This window comes from Pelobates fuscus, chromosome 1 (genome assembly GCF_036172605.1).
Source record: "Pelobates fuscus isolate aPelFus1 chromosome 1, aPelFus1.pri, whole genome shotgun sequence".
Lineage (NCBI taxonomy): Eukaryota > Metazoa > Chordata > Amphibia > Anura > Pelobatidae > Pelobates > Pelobates fuscus.
Genome location: NC_086317.1, coordinates 288,091,606 through 288,106,059, shown reverse-complemented (window position 1 = coordinate 288,106,059; position 14,454 = coordinate 288,091,606). Strand labels below are relative to the sequence as shown.

Genomic DNA, 14,454 nt, shown 5'->3' with positions numbered 1-14,454 from the left:
TCATAAATATTTTCTAAAAGGCAGACATCTGTGGCTTTCAATAATACATACTATACAAGGAATATAACTTTTTTAAATATATTTTTCACTCTATATAGACAGATGAACGACCACTGGGAAATGCAAAGTATTCAGCTGAAATTATAATCTCCCCAGAAGAGAATGTCACTATAGTCTGCACTGCTGAAAACAGACTTGGAAGAGAAATCCGTTCTCTAAATGTATCAGCCAGTAAGTTAAGAATTTCACTGTGAAGTTCGTTATGAAGACTCCTGCAACATGTTTGTTTTTTCCTGCCAAATTGTAGCCACTGCACTACGCATTCGCATTGTCTTGCACATCAGTCTACCCATTGCCAAAGTCAGCATTTGTTGTTGCATTTTTTTCCACATGTCGGTCCTTGACAGTACTGCTAAAGGCACTGCTATATTTGTATGCTGCTATTCTCTTACAGTACTTACCACATATGTTGCCATAATTCATGCCGTGAATGTAGTATAAAAGAATAGTTCTGAATGTAGAAGAATGGTATAAAGCTACATTTTGTTTTGGATGGGAAACATGAAGAGAACTTGTAAGGCTGAGTGACTGGAATAATTGGGCATGCCTGTTAATAGAAAGTATGTATATAAATGGGTAAAAGCAAATATTTCAAGCAAAGCTGTTACTTCTTTGTAGGTGACATTTCTACGTTCCTCCCATACAGAGCAACAGAAACATACCTACCTCAGCTGCACTTCTGCTGTCTGGGAAACTTTGCTTGAGTACACTCAAACACTATATATATATATTTTACATTGCAATAGGAAGAAAGAGCAGCATATATTCACCAATAACACTTTAACAAATGGGAACATGTCTAGTGGGCCTCATTTACTTTTGCTCAGTTCACAGCAGAATCCACCGTAAAGTTTAGATGCCAGATGAAGCATGCCCAATATGGGCAACAGCAAGTGTAATGTAAACCTATTTTATGGCATCGCTAACCAGTCATGCTTAAGAAACCTTAAGAACTGTTAATAAGTGGGTCATACCTACTAGTACAATATGTCATGGTAAGTTTCTCACCGCCGCGTCCTTCAAAAGCTGCTTCAACTAGTTGATACTTTTAAAAACAAAAATTTGATGAATAATAAACTACAATACTATGGAGGTTTATAGTTAAAAGCCTCTGTAAAAAGCATAATATTTAACAGGAGTGTGAACTGGCCCAAACTAACTATACTTATACTTAAAGAGATATTATAGGCATCAAAACAACTTCAGTTTATTGAAGCAGCTTTGCAGTATAGATGTAACTGCAGTCTCACTGCTCAGTTCTCTGCCATCTAGGAGTTAGATCACTTTTGTTTCTGTTTATGCAGGCATAACCACACCTTTACCTGGCTGTGACTCTTACAGCCTGCAAAAAAAAAGTTTAATTTTCAATCAGATGTAACTTGCTTTAAAAGTTATTTCATGTTCTGTAAACTTGAATTGAACTTTAATTACATACAGAAGGCATCTGCAGGGTCTAGCAAGCTAATTAACAGAGCAGGAGATAAGAAATTCTAGATTAAACAGAATTAGCAATAATGGACGTATAAACATTTGATGCCTTTTTACATGAAGTGTTTAAGAAGTCTGTATAAGTCACATGCAGGGAGGTGTGACTAGGGCTGCATAAACAGTTATTCAACTCCCAAATCGCTGAGAACTGAGCAATGAGACTGCAGTGGCATGATCTATACGCCAAAACTACTTAATTAAGCTAAAGTTGTTTTGATGCCTGCAGTGTCATTTTAACATTGTCATCATATAGTGGAGGATTCTTCTCTGAAGATTGGGTCACTATTTGACAACTATATTTAATTCAATTATTATATTAAATTACAATTTTCAATTATTTAACTTTCACTATGGGCTGAGTAATTTTACTGTTTTAAGGTTAAAGGCACATTCTGATGGTGAAGGTTACTTTCATACATCATCAAAAAAAATATTTTTTTTAATTTCGCCTCTCAATTTTTTTATTTCAGTCTACATCCCAGACCGAGATGAGCCTAATGGTAAAAGTGGTAAGTACTAGTGCAAGGAGTTTCTTCCCTCAATAGCTTCCTCATGGCAAAATGGAATTATATGCAAAACAAAGATCTACACTTTTATCTTTCTGTTGCATTTAACCCTTAAACCCTTGCTCTTTTGAACTAAAGAGATATGAGATCACTTTATAAGGCGGACTGTGAAATATGTATAGGTGAAACTTTGTTAATAATACTATATATTAATGTATAATTAGCATACTATGGCAATAAATCTGTAAACAGGAATGTATGTGAAAGACCGTTAGTATGTGCCTGCACTGCAAGTGTGACATAAAGCAAGATTCTTGTCATCCTCCATATTTCGCTTCATAAATGTGCAATCATAAATGTGAAAAAAAAAACTGGACAAGCTCTGATTTCTGTCTTTTCAGTCCAATAATGCTGTGTATAAATGTTAAATATATATTTCATTTGTTGCAATTTTTTTTATTTTTGCAGAGGACAGTAACGACAATGCAAAACTCATTATTGGAATTGTTGTAGGCCTGCTCCTAGCTGCACTTGTAGCAGGATTAGCTTACTGGATATACATGAAGAAATCAAGGTAAATCCAAGTCAATTTAAATTCATTCTGTTTTACCTTAACCAATTAAACCAATTGAATGTTGTGTACTGCAATAATGTTACAAATATCATTTAAGTAACAAGTTTTATACATTTTTAATAAATGTTAAACTCATTTTAATAAAGTATCATTTGTAACCGTTATGCATTATATAATTACCCCCAAATAGTTGTGAAATTACTGGCAATGTTGTAAGATCTTTATATGGTGGGCATTCCAGATTAACAATAGTTTGAAGATCTGTTCAAGATCTGATCTGTCAAATCACAAAATGTTAGTACAGTTATTGCATTATGTATGTAACTGTCTTGTATGAAGTTTTGTTACGAATAATAGTAACACTAAAGTGCTATTAGAAGTAATTGCATTTAATCATATAACTGGAATTTGGAAAACTTTCCATTTAAAGATAACATTTTACCATTTAATAGAAGTTGACTCTAATAATAGCTATAATGTTGCCAATAACATAAGATAACTGCACTTTTTTAAGAATGTTGTACAATAAATTGCTGAAAAGTAGAAACATGAAAAGTAGAATTGAAGTGTTTTCAGTTTATCTACACTTAAAGTAACAATCCAAGCTCCAAAACTACAGTGCATTGTAGTGGTTATGGTTCCAAGAGTACCCTGGCGCCCCTCCATTGTTGGTAGTAAAGCCGGTCGGAAGCTTCTGTTTAAGATCTTCTATTGGCTCTCCTGAGCGAACATGATTTAACTTCTTGCAATTATAGGGGGAGGGGTGCCAGAGCCCTCCTATAACCACTACATTTCACTGTACTGTTCCTCTGATGGCTATGCTGCTGTTATTTTTTTTTAAAAAAAAAAATAGAAGTGTTTTCAAAATACATAGCCCTTTGTGGAGTTGTGTGATTTGCCTTAGTATTGGTATCATGGGTAAGCTTAAAGACAAACATCCTTATTGAAACCCAAAATGTTATGTTTTTAGGACTTTATATATTTGAGGTATGTGGAAAAAAGGGCAGTGGTTGTGGGTTCTATGCTGACTTGTTTGCAAGTGTATATCTAAATAATGTGTTGGCTATTTTGCTTGCATCTGGTAGACATAATAATAAAAGATGAGATTTTTTTTTTCAGAAGCTTTTTAGGCGGTCATAGATTTTCTATATTCTGATTCTGCTATTTATCATGATTACAGTTTGCAGGGCTGGTGCAAGGATTTTTGGGTACAAAATTTTTTCCGCTCTCTCTCCCTCTAGATAGTTAGACATAGTAACCATTCAAGCAGGCCTCCCAACCTTCCTGATTTTGGCAGGACAATTCCAATGTTCTGGTTTTGGCCTGACTTTGTTCTCTGGTGTCCAACTTTTAGGGACAACGGTGCTCCCTGTATGTCCACTGTGTGTGGGCTGGCCTCCTTGATTGACAGGCAAACTGGCATGTTTTCATACATGGTTGACTTATAAAAATTTTTTTTTTTTGTATAAAGTCATGGTTCAGATTTTACTGTTTTGTATACATAGAATATTGAGAAGTAACAATTATCTGTATGCGTCAAATACATAGAAAACAAGAATTTGTTGATAATTGTCTGTATGGTTTGTGAATCAAGATATGTTTAAGTAAATACAAGAACAAAGATAACCCTGGTAGAATGGTATGGAGTGTATGTTGGAAGTTTTCCCCTTCGGTTAGCTTGCCCATGCTATTGCGTCTTGCCCAAGGGTGCGTGTGGGATCCCCCCTCATGAGGAATGCTGAAGATACGTGCAGCACCTGGACCAGCTAGATGTGTAAGAGTGGTATCTGTCTGAGAGGGTGTAGCAACTTTTCTCCATATTCCTAGTTGTTTCCACTCTTTGAATCCAATCTCTTATGGGCGGCGTTTTTTTTTTTTTTTCCCCAGTATATAGGGATCAATTGGTTTGCTGCTGTTATCAAATGTAGAAGTAGTTGTGTTTTTTCTTTGGGAAAGTTTGGTGGTGGGAGAAGGAAGATGAAAGAATCTGGGGTTGGGGTCAGTTTTTCTCCCAGTATCGTGTGTATGAGGCTAGAAATGCGCCTCCAGTAGGTTTGTATTTCTGGGCAGGACCACCAGATGTGTGATGCAGTGCTTGAGGGGTGATTGCATCTCCAACATCGATCAGAGGATTGGGGGAATATGGCTCTTAGTCTAGCTGGTGTATAATACCATCTAACTATTCTTTTATAGTTACTCTCTTGGGTCTCTCATCAAATTTTATGTCTGGACCTATCCCTATTTCTACAAACACATCACTAGCTTGCCCCCTTTTAACTCTCCTACCTGATTCCCGCATCACAGGATGCTGACGTTAAGAGTTATGCATTCCAGGTAATTTTCTCATTGTAGTGTGACATAGATTTTCGAACCCTATTTAAACCTTTCATAGCAAACCAAAAATATATTTTATCTTTTTTGTGACAAAAGCAAAAGTAAAAATTTAGATGGTCACATTATTTGGAGAGCATGGCATTTTCAGTGATATATATCCCCATTGCTGTCCCAGATGGCATTTTATTAAGATATTTACTCTGATAAGGTTATACAGTCCACCGTAAAATGTATCTTTTATGGTGCGTTTTCAGACTGATCTATATGATTATTCATTAATAACAATACAAGTGTTGGGATAGCTGCTTTTTTAACGGCAACCTGATGGAAAAATAGCAATTGAATATTTAAAAAGGATCATAGTAGACAGCCAAGAGATGATTCAAAATGCTACAAAAGAGGTACAAAAATAACATTTTAGGAGCCATAGCTACCAGAGTTCGGGATTTGTTCAACATTTGTAGAAAGACTTACAGCAATAAAAAAAAATCTGTTTGATACAGTAGTTGCCTGCCCATGCTATATTCACATTAGAGTAAGCCATTCTAAAAAAAAAATATTGAGAAAGAGGTTAATAATGGAATGGTCTGGTGTCTCACTGATAACCCAGCAGCCTTTTTCATAGACTGCCTGCTGTATTGGCTGTTCAAGCTCAAATCCTTCTTAGCTCTATGGATTGCAGCCTGTAAAAAGAATCACATAGCAGCAGGAAAGCATCCACAAAACTGCACTAAATCTAGCCAAAGTCAGCAGCATACATGAATTCAAAGCAATTACCTTTTTGACTTCTAATAATATAGGTCTAGTAAATTTCCTTATGGTGACTGCATGCATACCTTCAAGTTTTTTTTGTTTTTTGTTTTTAATTAATTTTATTACTATAAAATGTAGATTGAGAAGTATAGTATTGTCTGATGACCATGATTTCTAAAATATATATATTAGTTTATGAGGTGCAGAGGAGGAGAAATAGAAACATTGTTTAATTTCTTCCCTCATCTCATTCTCCATGTTGACCCTATGTACAAAGAACAGAGCATATAGCAATGATTATTTTTTTCACACCTCACAATTACATATTGGTTACATATAGGTGATAAATAAACATTTTTAAAAAGCCTGGGGAGTGACACTTCCACTTTAAAAGGTCACTCCAACCTGCTTTTTAGAAGTGGTCATGGTGACAGGAGTCTTTATGTTTTAAATGTTGCACATAAAGAGATATTGACACCTTTGTACAGGTGGATAGTTGCACCTCTGGCAAACATTAGTTAGGCAGGCCCCTGTCCTGGGCTAACTAATGTCAGTTCTGTGACAAAATTAAGTTTCGTCAGCATGCACAGTGTGCTGCTAACAGACACCAACAAGGGGTCCTCCCATTGTGCGCTTCCTCCGTAAATCCCTTCATTGATAAAAATAAGATTTTTTTTAAAAGACACTTCCTCCCCTATCCGGCACTTCCAATTAAATGCTTCTCTTATAAACATTTGATTGGCCCACGAGCAGGCAGTGGTGATATTGATGGGGGTGTGGAAGCTTACATGGGGAGATTTGCCCGGCGCTGCATTCCAGGAAAGTTTTGTTTATTTATTTTATGCAGAACCCTAGTGAATAATGCCAAATAGGGCATTGTAAACATAATAATTTGATTACAAAGTAACTCTTAAAGCTTTGTTCCAACATTCCAAACATGCTACTAACATTCTGAAATGAATCTGAGGTGTAGTGTGACTTCCCACATGGATCGAACTTCATCTTGTTGAATCAGTAGAATAGCTCATGGATATCTGATCTCTGGTCACAATCCGTATAAAGTGTGTGTGTGGTGTGTATTAATTAAAGGACCACTATAGTGCCAGGAAAACAAACTCGTTTTCCTGGCACTATAGTGTTAATAGGGCCCCCTCCCACCGGGCTTCAAGAGGGGTTAAGGGGTTAAAATCTTGCCTTTCTCCAGCACCGGGCTCCCTCGGTGCTGGGGACTCTCTTCCTTCCGACGTCATTGGCTGAATGCACACATGCAGCAAGAGCCGTGTGTGCCTTCAGTCAGCCCATCGGAAAGCATTCTCAATGCTTTCCTATGTACGCTGGCATCTGCTCACTGTGAAAATCACAGTGAGAAGCGCGGATGCGCCTCTAGCGGCTGTCAGCGAGACAGCCATAGGCGTGCGCACGGGGTGTGCCGGGTGTGCCTGGGCACACCCTAATCCCCGCGGCACGCCTATGTATTGAGACCGGCAGGGGAGATCTCGGGATCTCCCCTGTCGGCTCATGCAGAGCCGGCGCTATCCGAGCGCCGGCTCTGCTCTAAGCCTCCCTCCCCACCGACCCACAGGCAGGGAGGGAGGCAGGAGAGGACCCGGGGAGCTCTTGCCAGCAGCTCCGCCGGGTCCTCTCGCGGGATTCTGAGCGTTGCCGCGGTTACCGCGGCAATGCACAGATCTCGCGAGAGTGAACTCTAGCCTGCAAGGCTAGAGTTCACTCTCCACTGGACCACCAGGGAAGGCAGCAGCAGAAATGATCCCCCCTCCCAGGCATAATGTAAGAAGGGAGGGGGGATATTAAGAAATCTGCCCCCACCTCCACTGGACCACCAGGGAAGGCAGCAGCAGCAAGGTCCCCCCTCCCTACATAAGGTAAGAAGGGAGGGGGGGTATTTACCAAACGGCCCCCACACAATACACACAATCCCCCAAACATACAGCACACACACACAGCACCCACATACAGCACACAAACTGCACCCTTACACATACACACTAACAGCACCCTAACACACACATCACCCTTACACACACACACACACACACACACATACAGCGCCCTTACACACACATACAGCACCCTCACACACACATCACCCTCACATATACACACTAAAAGCACCCTTACACACACACAGCGCCCTTACACACACACAGCGCCCTTACACACACACAGCGCCCTTACACACACACAGCGCCCTTACACACACACAGCGCCCTCACACACACAGCGCCCTCACACACACACAGCGCCCTCACACACACACAGCGCCTTCACACACACACAGCGCCTTCACACACACACAGCGCCTTCACACACACACAGCGCCTTCACACACACACAGCGCCCTTACACACACAGCGCCCTTACACACACAGCGCCCTTACACACACAGCGCCCTTACACACACAGCGCCCTTACACACACAGCGCCCTTACACACACAGCGCCCTTACACACACAGCGCCCTTACACACACAGCGCCCTTACACACACAGCGCCCTTACACACACAGCGCCCTTACACACACAGCGCCCTTACACACACAGCGCCCTTACACACACAGCGCCCTTACACACACAGCGCCCTTACACACACAGCGCCCTTACACACACAGCGCCCTTACACACACAGCGCCCTTACACACACAGCGCTCTTACACACACAGCGCTCTTACACACACAGCGCTCTTACACACACAGCGCTCTTACACACACAGCGCTCTTACACACACAGCGCTCTTACACACACAGCGCTCTTACACACACAGCGCTCTTACACACACAGCGCTCTTACACACACAGCGCTCCTTACACACACAGCGCTCCTTACACACACACACACACACACACACACACACACACACACACACACACACAGCAGTATATATATATATATATATATATATATATATATATATATATGCGGCGTGTGTTTTTGTGCTTTAGGGTGCACACCCTTATACAATAGGCTGCGCACGCCTATGGAGACAGCCACTAGAGGCTGGATTAACCCATATGTAAAAATAGCAGTTTCTGTGAAACTGCTATGTTTACAGCAGGCAGGGTTAAACCTAGAGGGACCTGGCACCCAGACCACTTCATATTGAGCTGAAGTGGTCTGGGTGCCTATACTGTGACTTGCTGCTAATTTAATTTGTCATTTGCATTATGAAAAACCATGAGCACAACATATTTCTGTCAAAGGTGTTTTTTTTACATTTGGTAAAGGATTGCCAATTAAAGGGTTGTGTTGCTATAGTCACCAGAACAACTACAGCTTAATTAAGCAGTTCTTCTGTATAGTTTATGCCCCTGCAGTCTGATCAATGCTATGTCATTTAGGAATTAAAGAGACACTATAGTCACGAGAACAACTACAGCTTATTGTATTTGTTCTGGTGAGTATGATCATGCCCTTCAGGCTTTTTGCAGTAAACACGGTTTGTTTTTTTGAGAAAAGGCAGTGTTTAAATTACGTCCTTGGGGTTCCTCTACTGACCACTCATTATATGGCTACTACAAGGGCTTCCTGGAGCAGTTCTGCACAGTGTCTCCACCCTCTGCATGGAGACACAGAGCTTTCCTCATAGAGATGCATTGATTCAGTGAATCTCTATGAGGATATGCTGATTGGCCAAGGCTGTGCATGGCTTGTGCTGGCTCTGCCCCTGATCTGCCTCCTTGACAATCTCAGCCAATTTAATGCTTTCCCATGGGGTGATGCTTTTCCATTTCTGATGTCAGCTAAACAGGCAGGTCAGGGGCAGAGCTAGCAGCAGCAGACTGAAATAAAAGTAAGATTTTACTATAGAGGGGCAAGGGGAACAGGGGGACTAGATGGTGTTTTTAACACCATAGGATCCAAAATATATGTTTATTTCCGTGACCCTATAGTGTTCCTTTAAATCACTTTGTTTATGCGGCCATAGTCACACATCCATGCATGTGACCTTACAGCTTTCCTAAACACTTCCTGTGAAAAGAGATCTAAAGTTTCCGTTATTTTGCAAATTCTTTTTAATTTATGATTTCCTGTCTCCTGCTCTAATATCTTGTAATTAAAATTTAATTTACAGAGCATGAGCTAAAAACATTAAGTTATAACTGATTGAAAATAAAACCATTTTGTTTTCATCCAGGCTGTGTTAGTCACAACCATTGTAGGTGTGGCTAAAAATATTTAACTCCTAAATGATAGTAAATTGAGCAGTGAAACTTCAGAGGAATGATCTATATACAAAAACGGCTTCATTAAGCTAAAGTTCTTTTAGTGACAATAGTGTCCTTTTAAGAACATTTCCGGAAATTTGTGCTGTATAGACAAAGTGAGAGTAGCACAAATGTTATTGGTCAGCACTGTTATGGAGCGTCATGTCTAATAGTATGTGACCAGAATCCACATGGAGTGAGCATTTTTGATACGGTTATAGAGTTTCAGTGATAAAATTAAACTGCTTCTCAATAAACATTCCTCCTCTATAATAAAGCTCACTTAAATAGGAAAAGTACAAAATTACTTATTAGATCTAAACTTCCCACATGCCAGTGGAATTGTAATAGTGTGTGAGCATTTATAACTATTCAAGTACAATTTAATGCCACATAAATGGCAACAGCTAAAGTAGATGGTAATCTTTTTAAAGTAGGATTAGAGAACACCTAATAATACCTCTTCTATAATTTAAAGCGATCAATAAATTAAATATATATTCTTGTAGATTTGTAACATTAAAGGGACACTATAATCACCAAAACAACTACAGCTTATTAAATTTGTTCTGGTGAGTAGAATCATTACCTTCAGGCTTTTTGCTGTAAACACTGTCTTTTCAGAGAAAATGCAGTGTTTACATTACAGCCTAGTGATAACTTCACTGGCCACTTCTCAGATGGCTGTTAGAGATCCTTCCTGGGTCATGGCTGCCTAAAATGCATCCAAACATTCAGTGTCTCCTCCCTCTGCATGCAGACACTGAACTTTCCTCATAGAGATTCAATTAATCTCTGAGGAGATGCTGATTGGCCAGGGCTGTGTTTGAATCATGCTGGCTCTGCCCCTTGTCTGCCTCTTTGTCAGTCTCAGCCAATCCTATGGGGAAGCAGTGTGATTGGATCAGGCTACCACTTCTGCTTATGTCAGCAGATAGTGGTGGGCAGGTCTAAAGGAAACAGGGACAGAGCCAGCAGCTCCAGACTTGAATACAGTAAGATCTCTATATTTAGGAAGGCATGAGGGGCTCAGGGTGACTAGATGATGGTTTTGACCCTATTGGGACAGGAATACATGTTTGTGATCCTGACCATATAGTGCTCCTTTAAGTTGTATTAGAAATGATAAATATCATAAGGGATGTTATCTTAACCCCTTAAGGACCGGCCTGTTTTTGCGATGTTTGTACTTTAAGGACCAGAGCAGGTTTAACACTTTTGTGGTGTTTGTGTTTAGCTGTAATTTTCTGCTCTCTCATTTACGTTTCCCATTCAAGTTATATATTGTTTTTTTTCAAGACAAGGAGGGCTTTCTTTACATACCATTATTTGTATTATGTCATATATGGTATTTTAAAAAAAATAATAAAATATGGTGAAATTTTTTTTTAAAAACATGTTTTTGGACTTTTACTTGAAAAATCTTTTACTTATCTACAAAAGCTAATGAAAAAAAACTGCTAAATAGATTCAAAATTTTGTCCCGAGTTTAAAAACACCCAGTGTTTACATGCTTTATTGATTTTTTTTGCAAGTTATAGGCCTATAAATACAAGTAGGAAATTGCTGTTTCAATATATATATATATATATATATATATATATATATATATATATATATTTGAAATGTATCAATAGTGACATTGTAACACCGTTATGTCATAAATCCCCGAAACAAACCTAGCATGTACATATTTTTTTAAAGTAGACAACCCAGGGTATTCAACATTGGGTATGTCCAGTTTTTTTTAGTAGCCACCTAGTCACAAACACTGGCCAAAGTTAGCATTTATATTTCTTTGTGTGTTAAAAATGCAAAAAACGCTAACTTTGGCCGGTGTTTGTGACTAAGTGGCTACTAAAAAAGGCTGAACACATACCCCATTTGCAATACCTTGGGTTGTCTTCTTTTGCAAATGGTATGCCATCATGGGGCTAATTCTCATTCCTTGGCTACCATACGCTCTCAAAGGCAACCTAACCAATCCGACAAATTTCAATAAAAAAAAAAAGTAAAATCAAGCCTTATATTTGACCCTGTAACTTTCACAAACACTATAAAACCTCTACATGTGGGGTACTGTTATACTCAGGAGACTTCGCTGAACACAAATATTAGTGTATCAGAACAGTAAAATGTATCACAGCAATAATATCCTCAGTGAAAGTGCTGTTTGTGTGTGAAAAATGCAAAAAACTTCACTTTCACTGACTATCATCGCTGTGATATGTTTTACTGCTTTGAAACACTAATATTTGTGTTCAGAGAAGTCTCCCGAGTAAAACAGTACCCCCATGTACAGGTTTTAGGGTGTCATAGAAAGTTACAGGGTTAAACACAGTGCTAGCAAATTAAATTATCTGGACTTTTGGCCTGGGTTGGCAGGCAGGACCCTCAAATTGCAATCATTAAAATTACTTAATTAGGTAAAAATATTACATAAATACGCACGTAGAATTTTAATATATATGCATATTTATATATTTGACGTCTACGTGTATATTTATGAAATTATTTGTTATTTATATGGACATATGTATATTTCGTATTTGTATTTATTTATTTATACATAGATATATATATATATATATATATATATCATTACATATATTGCCTATATATAATTTTTTTTAAATTATTAAAAATTCTTTTTATTTTTTGTTATTTCTTTTTATTAACATATTATTTGTATTTTATAATATATATATATACCATATATATAGTAATTATATATATTGTATATATTCGTGTGTAATTTAAATATAAGTGTATTTTTATATTAATATACGTATATATAAATATAAAAATACACTTAGTATGACATTATATATGATACATATACATATATTATATATAGATATAATACGTGTGTGTGTGTGTGTGTATATATATATATATATATATATATATAATACATACATATTATTATTATTTTTTTACACTGATTGCTTTATTTTTTTTACTTTTTTTATTTTCCACTTGCAGGGAGACTGCCTGTCAGCACAGACAGTCCCCCTGCAGGCAGACACATGGACACCTATTGCGTTCATGTGATCGAGTGATCACATGGCCGCAGGGTCCTGATCTGCTGAGGGGGGACTGCCCAGGAAGACAGGCAGTCCCCCTGGACCGGGAGGAGAGCTGATCGCCGCCGTGGGACCGACGGCGATCAGGTAAGTAGCCCCAAACCGTTATGACGGTTCAGGACCGTCAGCGGTCCAAACGCACGTTTTACCGCTGACGGTCCTGAACCGTCAGCGGTCCTGAAGGGGTTAAAAATACTCTAACCACCAGAGCTTATTGTGATGGTTATGGTGAAGAAAGTCTTTGGACCATAAGTACCACAATATGGACTTCTACTGCCGTTGGTATAATATGAGAACTTAAGTGAAAATAAAGACGTAGTAATCTTGTTAAGAATGAGAGAAAGTATGCAGCAAAGAACGCAAAGAAAAGAGAAATGAAAGTAAGGATAAGGTTTAGAAATGAAATAATGAAATATGTATTGTAAAACATTTCAGCCAACACATAGATTTTCTCATTAGTCAACCTGTGTAGATTGAAAATGTAAATGCTTTATTGAGAGAGAGAGAGAGAGTCTGTCTGTCTATCTCTCTTCCCCTCTTCCCCCCTGGTCACCACTAAGACAGCAATATATTATTTTTTTTTACCGATTATGTTCTTATTTACTTTTGTTTGTATAATTTTATAAACTTCATTAAAAAAAAAGATATTGCACAGTCAGTTTAAAAATTCTTAGCTATGACAGTTAGTGCTACCATTTTAACTAGTCATGCTGCAGTAATTCCTAACAAACTCCTAACCTCCCATCCGCAGATAGGGTTCAGATAATCATAGGTATCAGTTTTTGACTCAATAATTTGTGTCTGAGACCACTATTAAGTTCATGAAAAACAGGTACATGGATTTGTGCTTCTGTACATACATATCCAAAGCTCCTAATTATGCATACTGGTCTGGTCTGGTCTCCAGTCTCCTCTTTCCTATCTCTTAACACTCTTATGAATACAATAAAATGATAAGGTGCGCTGTGTCTTTAAGACCCAAGTGATACAAAGTGCAACTAGTGCAATATTTTATAATAAAGTGCAAAGTGTTTCAAGTGCACTCAAATGTGTAATAAAATGTTATACATACATATGTCCTCTCGAATTATACATGAAGGAAAAAGAGAGACATAAAGAACACAATAGTGTAAAATCGTTTTTTAAAAAAATAAATATAAATACCGTAATAAATATCTTAACACTCTTGTTGATCGGAACTAGTTGCTACTGGGCTCATCCGTGGCCCAAAGTAATCAATCAAAGATAGGTTTAAATACCTTGGATTTTAGGCTGACTTTTATTGAAGCATCAAGGTAAATTATCATTCAGTCAGAGTTCGGTTGACCGGAGTTAGGGAGCAAAAGGAGCCTGTCACTGTATTGCAAAATTTTACAATTGGGGCGGGGCCGGGCCGCCAAGCTGAATGGCAGCAGCACCTCATGTCTCCCA

The 14,454-nt window shown here is 38.4% G+C and overlaps 1 protein-coding gene across 2 annotated transcripts in view; it reads left to right on the top strand.

Annotated features, from left to right (window-relative positions):
• Window positions 1-14,454, top strand: part of ALCAM (activated leukocyte cell adhesion molecule) — a 72,776-nt gene that overhangs the window by 52,095 nt on the left and 6,227 nt on the right. Inside the window, exons 12-14 of one of the 2 annotated variants that reach the window (XM_063444609.1) lie at window positions 99-231; window positions 2,019-2,057; window positions 2,523-2,628. In XM_063444609.1, the coding sequence (XP_063300679.1) occupies window positions 99-231; window positions 2,019-2,057; window positions 2,523-2,628 (278 nt within the window). The remainder of the gene's footprint in view (window positions 1-98; window positions 232-2,018; window positions 2,058-2,522; window positions 2,629-14,454) is intronic. The other variant, XM_063444610.1, reaches the window with a different exon arrangement.